The sequence below is a fragment of the Typopeltis vanoorti genome, chromosome 19 (assembly GCF_054136105.1).
Source record: "Typopeltis vanoorti isolate ZY-2024b chromosome 19, IOZ_Tvanoo_1.0, whole genome shotgun sequence".
NCBI classification, from domain to species: Eukaryota; Metazoa; Arthropoda; class Arachnida; order Uropygi; family Thelyphonidae; genus Typopeltis; species Typopeltis vanoorti.
The window spans coordinates 15,934,169-15,960,212 of NC_143567.1; the positions used below are offsets into that span (position 1 = coordinate 15,934,169).

Below are 26,044 nucleotides of genomic sequence, written 5' to 3' on the forward strand. Positions count from 1 at the left end.
CCTGTTAAAACATCCTCCCCAGTTAACCAAGTTTCACTAATACCATCAATCTCTGGAGAGACTGATTCAATCAATTCCACAAAACCATTTCCTTTAATCCTAATGTTCCTAGTATTCAAGAAAACACTTTGCAGTGTGCAGTGTTTGTTTGACTTAGTATGTTTTTATAAGCTTACTATTATACATTACTAGAGTGTGGCTAATTGTGTCAAAATGAACCATGACAATGGCTGGAAAGCCATTATTGTTTAGGTAATTCAATATGATGGGTTTCATAAGATGCAGCAGGTATACAGACATCACTTAAAGTGAGTGGCTTGTTGGTGTTAAGCAAAAACATTGAGCGTCTGTATTGGAAGTTTTATGTAAGTGGGTATCAAAAGTGTATATGTTAAAAGGAAGTATCAATATGGATAAAATTTGAGAAAAAAAAAGTCAAAATATGGTAGAGAATGAACAGGAATAGAGAAACTGAAATAGAATGAAGCATGAATAATATCATTTGAAATAAATAGAACACAAAAGAAGTGAAATATTATGTAAATAAGTGAAAAAGCATGTTTCTGCATAATCTTTCAGAAAAAAGTCTGAGATATAACATTTGGAGAAATACTGTATTGTGCAAGTGTTACAGCAAAGGATGTATGAAGGAAAGCGAGTAGAAAAAGTAAGAAGAGCAATAGCACCAAAAAAGGCATAGTAGGGAGACAAAATTGTATGATGATTCCATGATAAGGGGGTGTGCTTGATGAAATCATGCTTTCTTGGAGCAAAGATATTAGTGACACCATCAGATTTCAAAATGGAAAAGTAAAAGGGGTTTTAATTTTGTCCAGAATGAAAGAAAAGTGATAGACCAAAGTCTGTAATTGCCAAAGTATGATAGCAGTGAACTGAGAAGAAAGGCCATGATTGTAAATGAGTTAATGTGTGTATTGCATAGAAGGAATGCTACAAAGTTTTTACAGTATGGAAGAAACCTAAAGGGTGAAAGAATTGCAATAGATTTGGAGTTGGTGCCCTTAGAAAGTTTTCTTCTGCAAGGGAATGGGTGTGCAAAATCAGGGAAACAAAAACTCTTAGGAGGATGCATGTGAGCATGTGTGCATGTGGGACTCCTTTGAAATAAGCAAGTGAGTGTGAAGAGGAGAAAGATCACTGAAGTGAATGCAGTTTTTGTTATTTGTGAAATCTGAATGCCACACTGATTAAAAGATGCAAGGATATCTGATGGCCAAATTAGCTAATGCAATGTTGAAAGTTTTTTCACTTGGTTATACTATAAATTAAAGATGCCAAGAAATTATATTCTTGGTTTCATCCTTTATCCAAGTGAAAGCAGCAAACAAAGTTTGCACATGAAGTAATTTCATGAGTAGGCTACTTATATATAGAGGCTAATGATTTCACATCAATTGTCTTAGTATCCCATAATGCAAAGCACATATCCAAGTGGTCCATTCATGAATCATGTGCAAACTTTGTTTGCTTACACATGAATAAAGGATGAAACCAAGAATATAATTAATTAGCATCTTTAATTTATAGTATAACTGAGAAAAAAAAAAATTTCAACATCTATCTATAATCCAGAATATTTTAGTAAGCAGGTGTGACACCTTTTTGCTACTTGTATATGGAAATATGACTTCTGCATTACTTTAACCCTAGTATTACTTTTGGATCTGGCTCCCACTGATGATACCTCTATATGTCAAAACTGGTCTGGGTCTGTAAGGATATGTGCATTGCATTATGGAATATTAAGGCAAAGCCATTAGCCTCTATATATACAAGTAACCCAGTTGTCAAGTTATTTCACTTGCAAACTTTGTTTGCTTACACTTAGAGAATGAAACCAAAAATATAATTTCTTGGCATCTTTAAGTTATAGCTAACGCAATGCATGTCTCCACCACTACACCGAACCTCTACTAATGCCAGAAGTATCAGAAACAAGGAGTTTTAGATATCGGTTGGCGAAAATTGAAAAAAAAAAATATATGCATTAGTGAGACTTTGACAGAGAAAGATACCATTACAGGGATGTAGTATTTTCAGTCAGACAAGACTGGAAAGCAATACTGCTGATGAAAGTAGAAAAATTGCTATTTGATGCAAGACAAAGTCAATAGGAAAAAATATATAGATGGCTGCTGTCGTAGGCCATGAGTTGCAAAAGAAAATGTGGAATAAATACATTGACAAATTAGCTCAATGAATGCAGGACAAGTCACCATTATGGGGAACTACTCCATTCAACTCGTTCACCACTATTCAAGCAAGAAACCTAGATGTACCAAAGATGTAGACTGGAAGGAAGAAGGGCACCGGAACAGAAAGAAACGGACTTTCCATAGCTACTGAAGGATAATTATCTAAAATGAAATGTGTGGCAAGTAGAAGGAAGAATGATCATTATAAGATGATGTTAATGGATGAAAATGGTAGAATCACAAATGCTGTAGAAGATGTTGAGATATTCAGTGATCAATTTATAAGGGTTTCATCCTGATCAGGGTGGAATTCTGAGGAACTTGAGTGTAGAGGACATAGGAGAAGATGGCTTAATTGTGAGTGAGCAGAAAGTATTTGAGGAAATAAATAATATCAATAATTGCCTTACTGATATCAATAAGGCGATTATTGATATTATTTATTATTATTATTATTCGTGACACCTCCAAGGAGTCCGAAGACTTATCGCGGGAGGACACCTACTATACAACTGTCTCCACCACTACACCGAACCTCTACTACCAATCATCTCCATCGATGCCATCCACCGCCCACTACCACTAATATTTTTTTGTCTGTAAATTGCGTGTGTTCTGAAGGGCCGATTTGTCTGTATGCGGGATGAAAAACCCGAGTTTCCAGGAGGAAAAACCTGCTACCTCCATATGAGATTGGCTAACTCACCTTCGATTGAAAAAGTCCACATAAAGATTCCTCCCGTTACGATGAGAATCGAACTTAGGCATATTCCAATCGAAGGGCGCAATGTACCGTCGTTCTTCCAATTGCACTACGGAGGATTTATTACATGACATATCACCGTGCATCTTAAGGGAATATTACAGGGAATTCTCTGTAGCATCAGCATGCCTCTTTAATAAGAATCTTACAACAGCACAAGTTCCAAAGGAGTGGAAGGAGGGTAAAATTGTTCCACTGCATAAAAATGGTAATAAGGCCATAGATTCAAATTATAGGCCAATCTGTATATCTGGAGTTGTGGTGAAGGTATACTAGAGAGATTGGTGAGAAGTAGGATACAGATATTGGTTGATAACAGCAGTATTCTTTGTGGTTATCAGCATGTGTTTGTTAAAGGGAGATCATGTTTTACTAACTTGCTTATGTACTATAACAAGGTGACAAATGCCTTGGACAGGGAAGTAGTTTTTCGCATATTGTAGTTCTGTTGAGCTGAGAGAATTTCAACAGAATTACAACATGCGAAAAACTACACAACACGTGGTCATGTACCGGATTCTGACTGAAGCATTCGAACGCATGCATGCCATCAAACACGAATTATCAAATGTAATGGCCTAGCAGTTACTAAAGTGTACGTTTTCATGTAACTTGATGCATTTGTTTTCACATCAGTACAGCCTTGAAAATACTAGACAGTGGCTAGTGAAACGTTGGCTCTTTAATCATTAAATCTTATGGTCTTTTAACAATAAAAGTTCTCAGTTTTAACACATTAGACCAAATATGAACAGTTTAATAATAATAATTATTATGAATATTATTGCCGACTGGTTGGCCGAGTGATCAGCGTATCTGCTCACCAGCCAAAATGCTGCGGGTTCGAATCCTGCCGTGGGCATGGATGTTTGTGATCGTCTCTGAAAATACTAGTGGTGGTGCTTGGCGTTAGATGGCGTTGGTGTAGATGATAAAGGTAGTTGCGGTTGGTGGAGACGGAGAGTTGTAGAGTAGGTGCCCTCCCTCGATGAATCTTTGGACTCCCTGGAGGTGTTATGTAATAATAATAATAATAATTATTATTATTATACAGGTATCTCCACAGAATCAAGAAAGCTCATTGTGGGAGATCCACACTAACCTTTATGCCCACAGTGCCTATCATACCCCCTCTTTAAACTCATTCATTCTTAAGGCACTCATGAATGCCTCTGGCAATCCATTCAACTCGTTCACCACCATTCAAGCAAGAAACCTAGCCACATTCCTCACTACTCTGCTCATACCCTCCTTCTATAGTTTCCAGCAATGGCCTCTTGTTCTATTCCCCTCTCCCATTCTATGAAAAAATCTCTTCCATGTCAATCTGATAACAACCACAACCCCTGACTAGCTTATATGTCTCAATCATATCTCTCCACTTCCTCCTCTTCACGAGGCTCTGCAACTTACATTCTCTCAATTTGTCCTTGTACTCCATATTCCAAAGACCACTGACCACCTTTGTGAATCTTCTCTGTACCCTTTCCAACATATCCTCATCACTATGAAAACCTGGTGACCAAATTTGGGCACAATGTACTTGGCAGTCTATCAAATGGATTTTGTACACATCCAAGTACAAAATCCATTTGAAAGACTGCCACACAACAAATTATTAAATAAATTGAAACAGATGGGATTGGATGACAGACTTCTGAGTTGGAACAGTGACTGGCTGTCAGATAGGTATCAGAAAGTCGTATGGAGGGGGGGGGGGGAAGCAGTATCCCATACGAGGATGATCACTAGTGGAGTACCATAGGGGTCAGTTTTGGGACCACTGTTGTTCAATTTGTATGTTAATGATATTGGGATATGCAGCTGACGCAAAATTGGGGAGCTCAATGCAGTGAAACAGATGTTATGGCCTTACAGGAGGACTTGAATAGATTGCATGAATGGGCAGGTAAGTGAAACTAGTAGTTCAATGTTGCAAAGTGTAAGGTTTTGAAATTTGGTAAATAATAATTGAATATAAAGTATACACTTGGTGGGGAAACTTTAAAAGAGATATAGATGATGAAGATCTGGGAGTGGTGGTGGTAGAGAAGGACCTGAAATTCGGAGGCCACATTGCACAAGTTGTGAAGACATTACATTGGATAATAGCAATGATGAGGAGGACCCTAACATGTAGAAATAAAGAGGTTATGATGGCATTGTATAAGGCCTTGATCAGGCCTCCTATGGATTATTTGGCACAGATCTGGTTACTGGGTTTTCATGGTGATGAGGATACACTGGAAAGGGTCAAGAGAAGATTCACAGAGGATGTCAGTCTTCTTTGAATGTGGAGTACAAGGACAGTTTGAGAGAATGTAAGTTGCAAAGTCTGGTGAATAGGAAGAAGATGGGGGATATGATTCAGACATATAAGCTAGTTAGGAGTTGTTATCAGGGTGACATGGGAGAGGGGGGGGGGGGAATAGAACAAGAGTTCATTGCTGGAAACCATATAAGGAGGGTGTAAGCAGAGTAGCGAGGACATGTGACTAGTTTTCTTGCTTGAATAGTAGTGAATGGATTGTCAGAAGCATTTATAAGTGCCTTGAGAGTGAATGAGTTTAAAGAGCAGTATGATAAGCACTGTGGGCATAAAGGTTAGTGTGGATTTTCCACAATGAGTCTTCTTGACTCTGTTGAGATACCTATATAATAATTATAATTATTATCATCACACGGGCACACCATGAAATCCAATAGACTCACTGAGGGAGATCCTAACCCTTATGCCGAACACTATCCAAATTTGTCCAATATCATACTTTGCTTTGAACTGCTTCATAATCATGGCATCCACAACAGACTCTGGATTCTGCAATGAATGCAGTCTGTTGCAATTATTCACCACTATCCAAACAAAAATGTAGTCCTCATACCATTGTTAACCGCATTCTTGCTCAATTTCCAAGGATAAACACTAATTCTTCCACCACAGACCTGTTCTTTAGGGGGAATGTAGGATGTTAGGTGTTAACTGGTTTGAAGACTGTTCTGACATTGACTGATTTTAATAATTAAGCTATTTTTCTTGATGTGTTGCCAACATACAGTAAGGAGACTGTACCTTTTGTAATTAATTTCTGGTCAACACATCTTATAAAGTTTCCTCTTTCCCTAAAGACAATGTCCCATTCTACAAACATCCTATGGCATACATGATTCCTTGTTCTTGCAGAAAGGTGCATTTGGGTCAAACTGTGAGAAGTTTTGAAATCTGTAAAAAAAGAACACATAGGCAATGTTGAAAATAAGAGAAAAGAAAGAACTGGACTCATAACACACATCCTCAATAGTAGGTAGGCAAGCTTCCTTTGTGGTTTACTTAGAAGAGAATACTTTAATAAGATTATTCAAGGAGTCTTCCAAGGTCATACTGTCGCACGATACACTAAATAGCAACCAAAAAATTATACTTCTTCGTGACATCTGGAAGTCATTAATTATATAATATTCATAACCTCTCTTATTGCAGCAATCACATACAGAGTTTGCACAACAATGTATAGACTCTGCATGATGTGCTTAATGATACACATGATTAAACTATTAGTCCAGTATTTTTCAATTCATAGAAATAATGGCTGTTGGAAAAGTTTTAGTTTTTTTTTGCTTCTGTTAAATATCTTCTTCAAGATGGTATCAGCCATAAAGACGGCAAAACATGTTGGAGTAATGCAGTTTTAAGGAACATCTGTTAGCCTTCTCCTTGGAGAACATATGATATTTTCCACCATTATTATGGTAAGTCAAATGGAATGGAAGGCCATGTTTTATGCACTCACTTCACACAGGATTAAATGGAAGGAAACCAGTGTGCTACATGGAAGTCATTACAGGTTAGAAAGACTATCTGTAGCGTCAGCAATTCTATGAACCATTCTCCTAACCTTAACAAGTTGCATTAATCTGCCAAAAATTTGGAGACTGTCATCTTAAGATTAACTCCTACATAACTATAATACTTCTTTTATACAACATTAGAGAGTGCCAAATTAGGACTTTAGAACTTTTGGCCATTATAATTTGAATTATTTCACTTAGTCATTGTCATGTGTAAACTGAATATGTTGTTTTGCTCTGAGGATAACACAGTTAATATATATTCTTTTATAATTTAGTTTTGTTTGGTGTTGTAATATGCATAAGCAATAATGCTGTTCAAATAAAATCAAAAGACAAAAATATTGATGGTGGCAGTGTTACCCACAGAAATTACAAAAAAAATAAAAATATCGCAGTTAATATCATACTTTGTTTACTGATTTAAGTCATTTAAATATAGTTAACATTAATGGCTAAATTAATATATAATTAAAACTTAAAATCAATATATTCATTAGCAGTGCTAATGCTAATGGTTATTAACAAACCTTTGCTTCATAATTACTTCTTTGAGAAGTTGCAGTAATAGCACTGTCTGGAATTTCACCTGAAGTTAAACCTAGTGGTTTTATTACCTTACATTCAGCATCTAAAAAAATAATAAATTAAATATAAAAACTCTATAACACTATGTTTCACAGAAATTTTTTTTAGCTCTCTTAGAAGTGGACTATATGAGAAAAAGAGAGAGATATGTGATGGTTGAAACCAGCTTAAAGGTTTTTTTTTTCATATCCAACATGTATCTTTGAACGACTGTAAAATTACTTAAGTATATTTATTAAATTTACTTAGTTATTAGTTATTTATTAAAAAAAATACTTGATAAATACTAAGTATTTATTAAGTATTTTTTATTAAATTACTTAAGTATATAAACCATTCTATTTGTTATTAATTGACTATAATCTACAAAAAAGTTCATAAGCCCATAATACTTTAGTACTGTGGATAGGGTAAGGATTAAATAATTCATAAACAATACCTTGCTCTAGGGACCAAACATAGATAGAGTCTTTTCAAACTTCTCAGGCTGTCTCCAAAAACCAGGGTAATGGACTTATAATGGGTGATGAAATTCATCTACCACATAAATATATTCACAAACATCCATGCACATAGTCAAATTTGAACCTATGGCTTACTGGCTGAAGAGCAGAATTGCTACCCTCTTGTCTGGCTAGCATTTAATTTAAAGGCAGACAATTAACAAATCTGCCTGCTTACCTATATAACATTAGATGCTAAATGCTGATTTATTTCTGTACAATTTTCTACCAGAAAAGTAACATGAGTGAACATAGATACAGATGACTTATGAGAAAACTAATTATTTATTCACATAACATTTCCCACCCATGTGTTTCATGGTCATTTTCAGTATAGAATAAAATGGACCATAACAATATACAGGGTGTTCGGGATAAATTTGACAGTTTCGTAAGGAAAAAGAAAATCTTCTTTGTATCTATTAAATTTAATGAATTGACAAAAAAACATTACAGGCAGAGTTAATTACAATACTATCAACAAGATTTACTCAAAATAACCACCATTAGCATCGATCACAGCTTCAATTCTGCTTCGGAACCTCGAACAAGCTGATGCTACAGTCTCCCTGGGAAGGGCCGCAAAAACTGTTTTAATTTTATCCATTAACTGGGCTTTTGTATTACTGGAAGTGCGATTGGTGTCTTTTTCAACTGCGCCCCATACAAAATAATCCATGGGGTTAAGGTCTGGGGAGTTTGGAGGCCAAACATTTGGACTGGTGAAGTCGTAGAAATTTTCAGACAACCATTTTTGACTTTTCCCAGAGGTGTGGCAAGGGGCCGAATCCTGCTGCCATACATACGGCCTACCATTGGCTACCCTTGTTATCCAGGGCTTGACTACAGTTAGCAACTCCACGAACAAAGCCCGAATTCCAATGCCAGGGTTCTTCAACACCTGTTCCTGCAGATTTGCGAGGAATTCTGCTGTACGAACGCAATCAGATCGTCTGCTAGGGATCTTTCTTCTTGCTACATCCTCGTAGTCACCATTGCAAGTCTCTAGTTCATGCCTGATTGTTTTTACTGTATTCAGGGAGCACTGGGCGTAATATCCTTATTTTGATGGCGGGCACGAATCATCATGATACAAGTTATTCTCTTCCATGATTCAGGTGGGTTCCAGCTATCCATCCTTTCTGACATCTTGTATATGAATGAAGAAGGGTCCAAACTTTTAAATGAAGAGAAGTGTGTGTTAATACATGTAACTTACGGAAAAATATAATTAATTATAAATATGTCAAATTTATCCCGAACACCCTGTATATATATATATATATAACAAAAAAAAAAAAAATCCGTAAGATAAAGATAAACAGTTAATTCCTTGAGGAGAAAAAAAGTGTTATATCCAATATGGAAGGTAAATATATCTCCCATACAGGAAGTAAATATATTATCCTAAATATCATAAGCCATAAGAGCAAGAAATCTCTTCAGGTAACAAAAGAAAAGTATAAATTTTCCAGGCAGGACAAAATGGTATAAGGGCATTGAAAGGCGTGAAAAATTTAGAAAGATATTCTTTTCCTCCCTTAACATATAGAAATGAAATGCAGTTAATTTCTTCTTTAGTGGAAGAAGAAGAAAGGTGGTGGGGGGGGGGGGGTTTCCTGTAACTAATGAATATTTTATTCAACAGTTAAAAGAATCAACCAATATGAGGAGGTTTCAATAAGTTCTTCATCAGAAAAGCATTAATAGTTAAACGACTCCTGCTTCTTCTACTCAAGAAGAAATTAATTACATTTCAGTTTCATACATGAAGGAAGTACAAGAATGAATCTTTAAAATTCTCAAGCCTGCTCATATTTTGGACAATCCAGAAGATATGCTGTTAGTTGTGAAGAATATAAAACATACATCAAGTTGATGAATCTAAATAGTCTGGTCTTGCAGAATATGCAAGGCCAGACATTTGGAAGAACATTAAAACTTTACACAAGAATAAATTTCATATGGAATGGGTTTACATCATTAAATCATTCTAATCTGAAAAGATCAGATGACTCATGTTTATCCCCAGTATGGGAATATGGGAAATATGTTCCCATATTTACATTATTTTTAATTTTGATTCAAAGAATTAATTGGTAGTTACTTTACCTTACTAAAGCTTTAGTGTTGCAGTCCTGATACATAATTTTTCTGTTATGTATGTATGTTATTGTTCTATTTTTTTCTGTTGAGGATGCCTATGAAAAATTATGTCAATATATAATTAATTTTCACATGAGTTTTCCATATTAATTTAGTTGTATATTTTTAATGTGCCTATCCAAGAAGTAATGTACCATTTCACTATTTATTTATGAACTTATCTTTTTCACAAACACATAAATCCAATAGATGAGCCTCATTATTGATAATATAACAGTTCAACACTACAGAATAGATGTCGGTCCATAAAAATATTCTTTTCTTGTCAGATTCCACACAAGAATTTCCATTCTAATATTTAAAAATAAAAAATAAAATAAAATAAAATTGTCAAATCTAGCCTTTTCAGTTAATATTTTTGATATATAAGTAAAAAGCCTGTTTTGCCATTAAGTTAGGCATATCAAATAATTTCCCACAACAATGCACAGATGTTTTAGCCCATGAATTTAAAGAAGTTGTTCCTAATTGTTTTCTGTGCTACAAACATCATTACTAAAGATATATCCACAGAATTCAAACCATTTTCAATGTAATTTACTTTAATCTTCACAGCGCAGTTCTCTAACTTTTATCATCTGGTTTTGTGGGTATTCTCTATTCTTCAAGAGGTTCATGAACAATAACTTAACACTGATAATATATGAAAAAAAAAAAAAAAAAACAGCCTAACTCTGCATTTTTAAAGCTCAATATTTAGTAACTTTCCTCTAATTAACTTTATCATTAATTTTTAATTTGTTTATACAATTTTTTATTAAAAAATTTTCCAATACAGACTTTATTCAACTATGTTTCACTTATTCCAATATAAATTACAGAGTGTAACAGATAAACAAAAAAGATGATAGAGACTGGTGTGTGATTTTACCATACTAATATGGAGTGGATTATACACAGCATGGAGGGTAAGGAGAACAAGGCCATTCCTAGAAATTGCATAAGAATGTGGTGAATGAGAAAACCAAAAGTAAATGATTACGCAGACAGCAGTGGATGAGTATATCATTTTTTGAGTGTACTATGCATACTTAGGGTGTGAATAAGTTTAAGGTTCAAAATGTTAATGTTATTAATTGCGTGAGAACTCCTGTAATTATACTAACTCTGTGGAATTTGTGAATGATAACAACAATAATAATACTTACTTTTTACACAAGTAATGGGATCAGTATCAAAGGGCACATATCCAGGCCTAAGACAAGAAAATGATACATTACTTCCTTGTTCATAGCTCAAAGTAATCTGCTGACCATCAGGAGGTCGTCCAGGATCTTCACATACAGGACCTAGGGAGGAGTACATATAATGCAATATTGCAATTTAGTGATATATTAAGTCTATATTTTTAAGATACCATTGTATAAAGCAAATACCAAGTGTAAAAAAAATATTTTTTCATAAAATTGCATACAAAGGATAATGATATAAAACTGTTTCTGGTCTTAAATCATTTTGTTGCCAATTTGACAAAAAGAATCATCAAATGAGTCATCATCAAAAGGATGATGAACATTATTTTCATGATTTATCCCATTTGTGAAACATCATTGTAGGAATGAAACTTTTGCATTTTCATGCAAAAGTTTCATTCCTACAATGATTGCAAAGGCAAACTGTAAGTACGCATAAGAAGATAGGCGTTATAAAAAGTACAATATATATAGACTGCAACTTTAATAATATCTGTGACCTAATAACAGAGTGGAAAACAAGTTAGACAGTAGTGAACTGTATAAAAAGTAATAAATTTAGTGAAAATTCACAATAGACATTTTGTACTGAAATGAACAATACGCCATCAATGTGGAACTAACCAGCAATTTTAAAGAGAAAGAATAAAAATAACTAATTATTGAATCTGCCTTGTATTCTGCTCCTTTAAATTACTTGTTTGTTCTATACTGACAATGCACTCTTAATTTCAGCACAAAATAGCTGTTTTTAATTTTCCATAAATTTATAACTGCATGTAACATGTTTTATTCCATATAGCTGAGAAAGTTCTGATAATGATAAAAGAAGACAAGGAAATTCATACAGAATCAGAATGGAAGGGGTCCCCCAAAAAAGAATATAGAAACTGAAGCCATGAACAAATAATAATAGATGTTAATTTATTGCTGCCAGGATAAAGATCTTCAGATCTCACTAGATTAGATTCAAGATGAAATATTACACTGATGAGCCTTCAAAGCAAGAAAGTGATGAAAAAAGAAGTAATCATGATCCCATAATTGCCTTTTTTCTCTCATCACTTTACATTAAAATTTAAATGCACTACCAGAGAGGGTGCTTGGGGTGAATGCTTTAAAGGTCTGCAAACATAAATACTGACTTCAGCTGGAACTCTCATGATCAATCATAAATACAATTTAATGTAATAATTATGTGGATGGATGAAGGTTAACATGTTATTATTATTATCCTAAACAAATAATAAAATATAAACAAATTGGGAAGAGAAGGTCAGGCAGACCTCTAAAGAGGATATTAGATTGAAATGAGACTAGAAGAGATCATAAAATCTATATCCATATTTAGCATTATTACTATTATTATTATATAGACAATCTCCATGCAGTCAAAAGCCCCACACTAACCATTATTCACGCAATACCTATCATACCTATCCTTAAACTGATTCACTACTGGGGTACCAGGTATATGCCTAAAAGTATGTAGTATGCATCCCTTTATCAACAGCTCATCATAGAGCACATTTTCAGTGGTATTGTATCCATACAAATTGGACAATACACCAGTGGGCTAATGTACTACAAATGAGAGTGATTTAGTCTTTCCACTGACTTTAGACAACACTTAATTTGGCATGAAAGTGCTACTACCTACCATCATGGAAATGTTCTTGAAAGGGATAAATATGGTGGTGTTGGGAAAATGATGTGGAGAGGCATTATGCTTAATGGGCACACCGAGGTACAAGTGCTGGAATAAGGGACTATGACTGATGAATGATATTGCAACAAAATTATTCAACATCATGTTCGATTGTTCTACGGTGCTGTAGGCAAATAATTCATTTTTTTTGGATGACAATGCCACACCACATCATACACGAGCAGTGGAGATACCTGTGGAGACAGAATATTCATCGAATTGAGTAGCCAGCATGCTCCCCAGATCTCAACCCCATAGAACATATTTGGAATGCAACATAGATATGCACTGCTACACGAAATTCTTCCCAGAAAACAATACCTTATCCTTACTCTGAAGGAGGAGTGGGCCAGTTCGCCTCAAGAACTCCTGAATCACTTGGTGCATGATCAACATTGTGAGAGCTGCATTGCAATTTGGGGTGGCATATTTCACACTGAAATGTCTCTCCACATACTTTTCTGTAAGCACCGTACATTAATTCCTTAACTACATCCTTAGGAAATTTGTAACTTTTGCCAAAAACGTACTGCAATTTAATCTGTACAAAATTATAACACATTTTTTGTGTAATATAATTTATTATATTACACAAAAAAGTGGTGCTAGCGTCGCCGTAGCACGTGGCGGTGAATTTGAGCTGTGCAGAAGAAAGTGATTTTTAATCGGTGAATAGTCCGCTTTTTTCCCCGTTTTTCTATGTTTTTGAGTGCTAAATTGTTTCTCTGAATACGAGTGTACTTCAGTGGTTGTTTTTTGGAAGTTAGTTGCTGTCGCGATATAATATATTTTGGTACCGTCGGAATCGAACGCGTAATGGTGGAAGACAAAACAAAGCTAAGTTACTGTATTTAGTTATATTTCATTTTATTTAATTATATTTAGTACTTAAATGTTCTGATGTTTGTACTTTTTTTTCATCTTATTTATTAATTGAATAATTATTAAAGATTACGCTACTCGGCAGTAAGGAATGATGGTGGATTCAGTAGCAGTCGCAAGTGGCGTAACGCCAAGTCCTCCACCATTTAAGAACTCGGTTATTAGCAACATCATAAGGGACTTTGTGGCATGCAGTACTTGCGGCATGTATGCGTCTCGGGAATTACATATGTGGCTTGTTAAAGAGAGTGGAGAGCGTATGTGCGCAAAATGCAGGCAGTTGGAGGAAATAAGTACATTAGATATATCGATATCTGACTTTGTTGCTCCAGGAATGGGGAATGAATGTAGGAAGACAAGTAGTGTGATAGGAGAGAATGAGAAAATAATAGTTGATAGTGTGGAAGGTGTGAGTGACTGTGAAAGTTTAGGAGATGGTTTTGTTTGGGAGAGTGAATTTAGATTAAGAGTGACTGACCTGCAGAGGGCGATAGATGAGTTGAAAGAGGAGGTGGAATGTCTTGTGAATGAGAGCAGAAGTATGAAAGATAAGATTAGGAGAATGGAAGAGATAAATGCAAGGCGAATCAGAGTAGGAGAGAGAGAGAATTTAGGGAGTATGAGTGAGAGGTATGGGAGTGCTAGAAGAGGAGAGAATGGAAACAGTAGAAGAGAGAGAGAGAATGAGAGAGAGGTATGGGAATGCTAGCAGACGAGAGGATGGAAACAGTAGGAGAGACGGAATGAGAGAGAGAGATATGGAAGTGCTAGAAGAGAAGAGAGTGGAAACGGTAGGAGAGATGGAATGAGAGAGAGGTATGGGAATGCTAGAAGACGAGAGGATGGAAACAGTAGTAGGAGAGACAGAATGAGAGAGGGATATGGAAGTACTAGAAGTGGAGAAAATGGAAACAGTATGAGAGAGGGAATGAGAGAGAGGTATGGGAATGAAAGAAGAGGAGAGAATGGAAACAATAGGAGCGAGGGAATGGTAAGAGGTATAATGTATGGCGACTCAATGATCCGTGGTGTTCAAGATAGGATGCGTCAGGAGTGTTTGCCAGGAGGAACAATAGAAAGGGTGGCTATGGCAATTAAGAGAGGTGAAAGGGTGGATGAGATGATTGTGATCATAGGAACGAATGACTTGAGTGGTAATGTAAGTCAGGCAGCGAGAGATATGAGATTTTTGCTTGAGACTGTACGGAAGAAGACAGAGAGAGGAAAAATAGTGTGCGTGTTGCCTAGGTATGATAATGATGAGCTGAGCAGAAGAGCGGTGATATTGAATGGCATAATAGCGAGAATGTGTGACAAGAGAGGACTGGTATATGTGGATGCTTGGAGTGCGTTTGAGGAAAGAGAGGAATTGTATGCGAGAGACCGTTTACATTTGAATGAGGAAGGACGTAGGCATCTGGAGAGATTGCTGTTCTGAACGAGTCAGTGTGTCCCAGGGAGGATGATAGCAGGGGTGGCCTCTTGTGGGAATGGATACTTGGGAGAAGGGAGACAATGTCAGGTAACACTGAGCCCAGTGGAGTCTAGAAGGGATAATGCTGGGTATAGAAACAATGGCATTTATATGCTTTATACTAATGCCAGGAGTATCCGGAATAAGGGAGAGGAATTGGTGGTGCAGATAGCATCAGCCTGGCCAAAAATTATTGCGATCACTGAGACGTGGTTAACAGAAGGGGATATAACAACAGGAATAGAAGTCGCTGGGTATAGCATTTTTCGTCATGATAGGAGGGGAAAGCGTGGTGGTGGCGTACTGCTTATGATAAGTGATGACCTATGTCCTCTAAGAGTGGAGAATTCGGAAGGAAGTGAGACAAATGATTTTGAGAGCGTATGGTGTGAGGTAGAGGTAGGCAAGACAGGATATTTAGTGGGGTGTTGCTACAGACCCAGGAGCACAGAGTATGGGGACCAGGAGATCTTTAGACAGCAAAGTTTGGCAAGTGCAAGAAGAATGATTGTTATGGGAGATTTTAACTTCAGTAGTATAAAATGGAGAGAGGAAGATGCATGTAGCAATAGGGGAATTGAATTTCTAGAATTCTTGAGGGACAAATGTCTTAGGCAACATGTAACAGAGGGAACAAGAGGTTCAAAAGTTTTGGATTTGGTTATAGCATCAGAAGAGTTGATAATAACTGAGTTGACATCTCTCCACCAGTTGGAGAGAGTGACCATATGGTGTTGACTTGGAAAATGAATAGACATGCAGGAGTATCAAAAGAGACGGGAACTTATGTGGAATTATAAGGCAGGTGATTATAATAGTCTTAGACGTCAACTTCGGGAAGTTTCATGGAGGCAGGAATTGGAAGGCCGGGATATCACTAGTGCATGGGAAATTGTGAAAGAATATTTGTTATCAGCAATGGTAAGTTGTATACCACGAATGAAGAAGAGGACGCAATTTGGAGTAAAGTGGATGACAAACAATATTAAACAGGAATTGCATGCGAAAAAGAGGATGGAAGAGATATAAGGAGACAGGTGAAGAGATGCATGAGGAATATAAGACACAGGCCAGAAGAGTGACTAGTGTGGTAAGGAAAGCGAAACTGGAATACGAGAGGAGATTGGCCCTAAGATCCAAAGAAAATCCTAGGGAATTTTTTAGCTATGTGGCCAGTAGGAGGAGAAATGACTGTGGAAGAATGATATTGTGGGATAAAAATGGGAATAGAGTGACTGATGCAGAGGACATAGTGGAATTGTTCAATGAACACTTTATTGGAGTATTTCATCCTAGAGGAGTCAGTTTTAATGCTAGAGGGATAGGACTGGTTCGAGGTCTGGAGGTACAGGAGGAGAGTGTGTTTCAGATACTGAGTACTCTGGATGTCAGTAAAGCTGTGGGACTGGATGGTATTTCACCACGAGTTTTGAGAGAATGTGCTAGGGAATTGACAGTGCCTTTAACGTGGCTTTTCAATGAAAGTCTGGCTTTGGCAAAGGTGCCCAGGGAATGGAAGAAAGATAAGATAGTGCCATTGCATAAGGGTGGTAACAGACTAGAAGTGTCTAATTATAGGCCAGTCTGTGTGTCATCAGTAGTTGTTAAGATCTTGGAGAAAGTAGTGAGGGACCGTATACAGCATTGGGCAGATGAGGGTAATGTTATCTGTGAGAATCAACATGGATTTGTGAAAGGACGCTCTTGTTTTAGCAATATGCTAGCCTTTTATAATAAAGTTACAAGAACATTAGATGAGGGAAAGGCATATACTGCAATTTTCTTAGACTTGGTGAAGGCATTTGACAGGGTGCCACATGATAAGCTGATATTTAAGTTGCAGCACATGGGTCTGGATGTCAGATTGGTCAACTGGATTCAGGATTGGCTGTCTGATAGGTATCAGAGAGTTGTGTATGGTGGAGCAGTTTCCAGGAGGCAGAGGGTTACAAGTGGGGTCCCACAGGGCTCAGTACTAGGTCCTATATTGTTTAACCTTTATATCAATGACATAGCCAGTGGATTGCAGGGGGATATTCAGTTGTTTGCGGATGATGCAAAGCTGGGAAGGATTATTAGTAATAGTGCAGATGTGGTAGCCCTGCAAGAGGATTTAAATAAGCTAGATAGATGGGCAAATGAATGGGGGTGTCAGTTTAATGCAGCAAAATGTAAGGTCTTGAGGTTTGGGAAACATCGATGGGATGTTGCATACTCTATGGGAGGATTTATACTGGAGGAAGTAAGGGAGACAAGAGATCTGGGGTTGATGATTGATAGAAACCTGAAGTTTAGGGGACATATTGCAAAGGTGGTGAAGGTAACATAGAGGATTGCTGCTATTATGAGAAGGACACTGACCTGCAGAGATAAGAGGGTTATCATTCCGTTGTATAAGTCTCTGATCAGACCACACTTGGACTATTGTTCTCAGATTTGGTCCCCAGGATTTGAAGGGGATAAATTAACTGTGGAAAGGATACAAGGATAGTTATGACGATCGGCTGAGAGAATGTGGACTGCAGAGTTTGGTGGATAGAAGAAGAAGAAGTGATATGATTGAGACTTTTAAACTGTTGAGAGGTGGTTACAGGGTTGACACTGGGGAGTTCTTTCGCTTGGTTGAACAGCGGGAAGGAGTGATGACAAGAGGCCATCCCTGGAAGTTACGAAAGGAAACTGTGAGCAAGAGGGTAAGGAGTGGTTTCTTTGTGTGGAGGGTGGTTGAGCCGTGGAATGCATTGCCTGATGGAGTGGTGGGAGCGAGAACGGTTAGTGAGTTTAAAGAGTGGTATGATAGACTTTGTGTTCCTCAGGGGGGGGACCTCCCCTCGATGAGTCTTGACAGAGTTTATGTCTTAGGAAGGACTTCCCTCGATGAGTCTTTTGACTCCTTGGAGGCCTGAATAATAATAATAATAATAATTAGTATGCTGTCAATAATTTTATATCCACATTTGGCTTTAATCATGAAAATGTTTTCATATATGGGTAAAAATGTAGTTTATCCTTAGCTTTTGGACACTAGTGCATATATTTTAGGATAACATATTTTAGAAAGATACAAATATATATATATATAGATATATATATATATAAGTCCAATGATAACAAAGAAATTTTACCTTCACAGCGAAGATTTCCAAAATCCCAGGTTCCATCTTCTTGGCAACGAATCACATTATCACTCAAAGTAGTTTTTCCTGCTAATGTGAATGTCTCTTCACATCCAAAAAAGAAATTTGCGCTATATCTGGTATCTACATAAAAACCGTATGTTGCACCAAATGTTTCTGGAGGTGGTCCACAGTCAACCCCTAGGATTGGAAGTGAAAACAATATGTTTATACATGTATAACTTATGTAAAGTCATAATGTTCAATTTAAAAAAAAAAAAAAAAGAGTACTGAGAGAGAGAAGAGCATATTTTCATACTACCTTCATATAAAAAATGAATTATTAATATTATTCTTATATGGACATCACCATGGAATTCAAAGACTGATCACAGAAAACCTATGGCAACCATTATACAAGCAAGCAATAACCATTATCTCCCTCTTATTTAATTTACTGATAAACTCATTTATTACTTGTGGCAACTCATTACACTTGAACAAACCTATTCTGTCTTGTCCTATAACTAACCATGCTCTTACTTAATGGGGGGGGAGCTTTTTCTTTCCTTCCTTCCTGTCATGTAGTGAAAAATTTCCTCTGCATTAATCCTATAATATCCCTGCAGTAATTTATATATTTCAAACCTACTTCTACTTTCTCCCTAACAACCCAATTTTGTAACCCACAAACCTTCAATCTGTAGGGAAGCATTCTGCAGAAGTGTTACCATCTCAGCCTCTGGAACCTCTCCACCAATTCCTTATTCTCAAGAAATCAAAGTGACAAAAGCTATGCAGAGTAGGTGCCAGATATTTTTGAATGAACTTATAAAGAGCAATAACCACTCTTCCACTTGTCAGTGTGTTTTCTGCATCCAAAATCCTTTGAGATTTTTGTCCACTTTTGGAATATGTCCTCTGAACTTCAGCTTCCTATTAACCATCACTTACTCCAATTCTGTAGCTTCATCAATGTCCTGCAGTCCATTTCTATCAGTGTAATACACATCTAATCTTTTCATTTTAAAGTGCATAACCTTACACTTAACTGCATCAAAATGGTAAACATTATCCTGATTAGTGAACATTAGAATGGATAACCTTTGCTTGTGCTGTCAAGTCTATTTTAATCATCCTTATGAACTACTGCTCTCCTTGGTTTTGCATTATCATCATCATCAGCATCAACATGCTGGATATTCTCCTTTAAATCATTCCCTATTCCACTAGTGGTATTCCTGCATGATACTGATCACCTTCCTTCTTTGGATTCTAATCTACCATGCACTTTATTTATTTATTCGTATGGAGTTTCCTCCCTTTTTCTCCCCCATTCCTATTGGGGCGAGTTGAGCCCCCTCATGGGGGATTAAGTATTTATGGCTATAGATCTGGGTGTTCATGGTGCCGATTTGCCTGCTTGCAGGATGAAAACACCAGATAAACTTGTGGAAAAAACCCTACTGCCAGCGTCAAAGACCGGCTAACTTAGCTATGGCTGAGGAAGATCCTCAATTCCTCCCGTCTTCGACGGGAATCGAACCTGGGACACTACTTCCCCAGTCATATGGTTGCGAAGCACACAGCCACTAGGCTACCTGTGCAGATTACCATGCACTAATCTTTGATGACTGTCCATCAGCCATCAACTTATCCATGTCACCAGCTTTATTTAAACCCCCTCCCAGGTACTACAGTTTATGTAACGTATCCTATCAAATGCTTTTTCAAAGTCCACCGTGTACTCGTACTCACTTCCTTTCTCCAACTGAAATGCCACTTCATTATAAATAATCATGCTAAAAATAAATAATCATATGCGAGACTTTTTTTTTTCTAAAAAAAATTATAGATGTGTTAACTAAAATAAAATCAACTAGCTTTTAAAATAATCTACCAAACCACTGTTTATTAATCCATCAAGTTCTGGTTGTTTACAACAGGAACTTTTTGTTTTCGGTATTAAATACATACAAACATAGGAAAGGCAAATGGTATTAGTTCCAGCCAAATTGTTGCATCTACTTTTTCTTTTCTTTTTTTTTAATTTTCTTTTCAATGACTTTAAACATTTTTTTTACTTCAAAGTTTTTAACAATGGCTAGTCCTAGTGATGTCATTCTGCAATAACAAATTAATGCTGAATTATAATTGTGTAAATAATGAAATGTGAGAAAGAAAAGCTAGTGGAAATTTAATAAAAATTTCCACTAGCTTAATAAATTTTATAAATATATAAAATTTAATTTTATATATTTATAAAAATATATATATATATTTATTTAAAAAACATTTAATAAAAAAAAAAATATATATATATATATCGAATCTTTGGAGAAAGATTAGACTCATCCTAAGCAAATGCAAACAAAGTATTCTGGCAGACCATCCGCTGCATTCGAGGGAGGAAATCGTGCACAGCAAGGGCAATTAAGGCCTCTGATGGTGCATATTTAACAACCGAGAAGGATATCCTCCACAGATGGAGGGAATACTTTGAGAGCCTTCTTAACCCGGGTGGCCCAGCAGTTGTGGACATCCAAGAGGTGCAGATCGGGGCAATGATTAGACTCACAGCAGAAGAGGTCCATTTAGCAATAAAATTGCTAAAATTGGGCAAGGCTGCTGGCGATGATAAAATTCGGCCCGAAATGCTAAAAGCCGTAAATCGAGACGGTGTTCTCTGTAGCCCTTAGAGGTTCCCTGTTCCCTTCAAGAAGGGAGACTAGAAGGGTTGCAGTAACTATCGTGGCATCTCTCTGCTCAGCCTGCCTGGGAAAGTGTATGCTAGGTGCTTGGAAAGACCATGCAGGAGCATAGTTGAGTCAAAGTTCCAGGAAGAACCATGTGTTCTTCCTGGAACTATAGATGTCTATAGATGTTTTGTGGACTTGGAGAAGGCATATGACCGGGTTCCTCGGGATAAGCTTTGGCAAGTAGTACAGGAGTATGGAGTGGATGGCCAACTAGTAGCTGCCATCAAGTCCCTGTATGAATGCCCAGAGTTTTGTGGCTTTCGTCCTGGTAGAAGCACAACTGACCAAATCTTCACTTTAAGGCAAGTCTTTGAGAAATCTTGGGAACATGCCAAGAATGTCTATAGATGTTTTGTGGACTTGGAGAAGGCATATGACCGGGTTCCTCGGGATAAGCTTTGGCAAGTAGTACAGGAGTATGGAGTGGATGGCCAACTATTAGCTGCCATCAAGTCCCTGTATGAATGCCCAGAGTTTTGTGTCAGGTTCAGCACAAAGTCTGAACCTTTCACAGTCTCCGTTGGCCTCCGCCAAGGGTGTGTTCTGTCACCCCTCCTTTTCATGATATTTATGGACTGGGTCGATAGGCACAGTCGAGGCAGTGAGCAGGTCAGAATTGGAAGATGTAGCATTGGACGTCTGCTTTTTGCAGATGACCTAGTTCTGCTTAGCTCTTCCACAGATGACCTCCAGCCGACCCTGGATAGGTTTGTAGCTGTTTGTGCAGACGCCGGAATGAAGATCAGTGTGGCCAAAACTGAAACATTTGTGGTCTCAAGACAACCATCCCAGTGCACTGTACATGTAAGTGGAGTACCAATGAGACAGGTGGAGAAGTTTAAATACCTTGGGTTCATATTCACGAATGATGGAAAATGGGACGTAGAGCTAGATACTCGAATTGGCTTAGCAAGCTCAATATTGCAGGTGCTTGGCCGTTCGGTAGTATTGAGCAGGAGTTAATCCAGAAGGCAAAGCTGGCTGTCTTCAATACAGTCTATGTTCCCATCCTCACCTATGGTAATGAGAGTTGGGTAATGACTGAAAGAAAGCGGACATGAATCCAACGGCTGAAATGAGGTTCCTTCGAGGGGTTGCGGGGCTGACAAGACTCGACAGAGTCAGAAGCTCTGCAATTCGGGAAACCCTCAATACTCAACTGCTGCTTCTCCGTGTTGAGAGATCACAGTTACGTTGGTATGGGCGCCTGGTCAGAATGCCACAAGAGAGGCTCCCTTAGCAGGCCCTCTTTGCCGAGCCAGAGGGTGGGAGGCCAAGCGGAAGGCCAAGGACTCGCTGGATAGATTATATCCAAAATCTTGGGTGGACATGTTTGGGAATCCCACTAGAACACCTGAGCTTGGCGGCAGAGGATCGTGACCATTGGAAGATCCTCTTGCAGCTGTTGCCCCCACAACCCAATTAGGAAAGGTGGGCCTTGAAGATGTATGTATATATACGTATATAGTGTAGGAACTGCTGATACTATCAATGTCAAAATATGGTTTAGCTAAATAATAATCAGAGAACATACTTCAGAACACGTAGCCCAATGGTCACAACAATTGATGAAAATGAGAAGAATGTGATTATTGGTTGTTTATGTTTGTTTACTTTTTTTACTTTTATTTATTTTTATCCAGTTAATAAGACAGATTCATATTCAGGATACTGATATGAAAACAAATTTACCAAATGATAATTATTATAAATCAATTTATATTGAAGAGATTGATTGACTGAGATACATAATAAATTCAAATTAATATCTTTATTTAGAAATAAATATCAGTGTAAATTAACATAACAAGATGAATAATGATAATAATCAGTTACATGAAGAGTGTAAAGAACAAGCCAGGAGAGTGATTCAGTAAGGAAAAGTGCAGTCATCATCATCATCAAATTCCTGACATGTACCTTCAAAGGGGGGGGGGGGGGGGGTTGTACAGGATATGACAGTACTACATGAAAAATTTACATCATTACTAACTTCCTATCTACAATTTTCATTGAAATCAATCTATTACCTGTCAAGATGCCAACATTATAAGATCTTACATTTCTATCTTCTAAGGCACTTTTTACTGTATCAATCCAACTATATCTTGGTCTTCCTCTGGATCTTATTTCTGCCAATCTGGCAGAGAACACGTACTTTGCTAATTTTTCCTCTCCCATTCTGTTTAAGTGACCATACTACCTAAGATTACCTCCATTAACACATTCCTGGATGTAATAATGTTAAGTTCTTTCCTAATTTCCTCGTTTTTAATATGATATTGCCATTGATGCCATCTGTTTACGCCTCTAATCTTTCTCAGGACTCTCATATCTGCGGTCTCTGGTCTTTGGTCAAGTGTTTGACTTCTAATTCACCTCTCATATCCATAAGTTAAAATTGGTTTTAACACTGTCTGTACTTGTATACAGCTAATTTAGTGTTTTGAGTAATTTCTCTCTTATTTCATATGAATTTATTCAGTTGACTTCCTACCATACCAGCTTTGTTGATTCTCTTGTATATGTCCATATTTAATTTACCATCTTCACTAAAAATAGTGCTTAAGTAGCAGAAATGTCTTACTTGTTCTATAGGTCACTCACAATGCAGTTGATATTTTCAATGCTCTATTACAACAGTTATTCAATTTAGTCAGGGAATCTTGCAGACTTGTAGCAGATTTATTTAGAAGTATAATAACATCATCTGCATTCTTGTGGAAAGGTTATGCATTTTTAACTAAGTAATTTAAGGAAATTACAACGTCAACTAGGCTATAAATTAAAATAAATTTTAATAATATACTTCAATATTTCAGCAACGTCACGTTGCCATTTTCAAGAAACTTAAGAACAAGACACATGCATGCAGGCACAACAAACAGTTATGCCTGCGTGCACGACAACAAGCTATTATTTCTCCTAAAGTCCTCCTGATAGTGCCCCTAGTGGGCAATGTTGGTATTCTTGGCTGTAGGTTTCCCAAATTTGAGGCAGTCTCATGCAGCCAAATTTGTTGAGGTTTGGATTGTTTCTTAGGGCTGAAGCTGATTCCATGAAAAGTCATTCATACTTGTATTTACTACAGTGTACTATCGTCGCTTTCTACCACCGTATTCTATGGCAGGTATCCAGTGCATGGTCAGCAAGACTAGAGTGGCTGTATTGGTGAAACCGGATGTAGTCCTTGTGTTCTGAAATTCTGATATTGGCTGTCCTGCCTGTTTGGCCAAAGTAGGACAGCTTACAGCAGCAAGGAGTTAAGTCATGTTTTTTTAAGATTTTTGTAATTTTTTCCGAGGTGCCTTGGATATAGGGTATGGTGATGGATTTAGAGTAATCCTTGTTGTGAGGGGGGGGGGGGTTATGGTTTACTGGTTTCAATATTTTTTTGGATTTGGGGGTGGGGGGGGGGGAGGATCGCCATTGGCTGAAAAAGTGTTGTGAATGTGGTTTAGTTCTGTGTTTAGGGCATTGTCATTGAAACAGATAAGTTAGCCCTGTTGTTTAGTGTCTTATTGACTCCATATTGTTGCGAGGAGGGGTGGTGGGATTGTTGGTGAATGTATCTGCCTATACGGGTGGGTTTTCTATAGACTGAAAAAACCAAGGTTCCATCAGGCTGGCAGGTAACTAGTGTGTCTAGGAAAGGAAGACAGTTGTTTTTTTCTTCTTCCAGGGTGAATTTGATTCTGGGGTGTTGGTTGTTTAAGTGTGTTAGGAAGGAGAGGAGTGCATCGGAGCCATGTGGCCAAATAGCGAACACATCATCAACATAGCGAAGCCAAATGGTTGGTTTTGTGGGGCAGAGTTTAAGGCTTTCACTTCAAAAGTCTCCATATAAATGTTGGCCAAAGGTGGGGAGAGTGGAGAACCCATGGCTGTGCCCTCTATTTGTTTGTAGAATTTTCCTTGACAAACAAAATAGCCTGAGTTCATTGTGAACTGAAAAAGGGCTGTGATATCGAAAGGAAATTTAGTTTGGATTAGCTCTAAGGATTCTTTGAGTGGGACATTTTTGAATATGGAGGAGACATCAAAACTGACCATTATGTCAGTGTCTTTGAGTGTAAGGTTTTCTATGCTGGCTTTGAAGTGGGTTGAGTTTTTTTATGTGTGAAGGTGTGTTGCCAGTATAGTGTGAGAGAGCTGTGGCCAAATGTTTAGCTAGTTTGTATGTGGGGAAATCAATGCCATTTGGCCAAAGTAGGACAGATGTAAGCTGTCCTACTTTGGCCAAACAGGCAGGACAGCCAATATCAGAATTTCAGAACACAAGGACTACATCCGGTTTCACCAGTACAGCGACGCTGGTCTTGCTGACCATGCGCTGCATACCTGCCATAGAATACGGTGGAAGAAAGCCACAATAGTACACCGTAGGAAATACAAGTATGAAAGGCTTTTCATGGAATCAGCTTCAGCCCTAAGAAACAATCCAAACCTCAACAAATTTGGCTGCATGAGACTGCCTCAAATTTGGGAAACCTATATCAGAAGACCTTCAGCCCAATCGCCCAAGAATACCAACATTGCCCGCTAGGGCACCATCAGGACTTCAGGACAAGAGAAAGAATAGCTTCCTGCTTCTTCCTCATTTACTGTTTGTTGTGCCTGCGTGCACGTGTCTTGTTCTTAAGTTTCTTGAAAATGGCAATGTGATGTTGCCGAAATATTGAAGTATATTATTAAAAGTTATTTTAATTTATATCCTAGTGATTACTTAGTTAAAAAAAAAAAAAAAAAAAAAAAAAAAAAAAAAAAAAAAACATCATCTGCAGAGAATAAAGAGCTGAGATGTTCAATTTTGTTATCAGGTTTAATGCC

At 37.3% G+C, this 26,044-nt stretch overlaps 1 protein-coding gene across 1 annotated transcript in view; it reads right to left on the reverse strand.

The window, feature by feature from the left end:
* LOC150095877 (uncharacterized) overlaps nt 1-26,044 on the reverse strand; it is a 710,412-nt gene that overhangs the window by 452,277 nt on the left and 232,091 nt on the right. The window contains exons 21-23 of the mRNA XM_090409554.1: nt 18,465-18,656; nt 11,231-11,371; nt 7,356-7,456 (exon numbers count right to left, since the gene is read on the reverse strand). Of these exons, the coding sequence (XP_090265680.1) occupies nt 7,356-7,456; nt 11,231-11,371; nt 18,465-18,656 (434 nt within the window). The remainder of the gene's footprint in view (nt 1-7,355; nt 7,457-11,230; nt 11,372-18,464; nt 18,657-26,044) is intronic.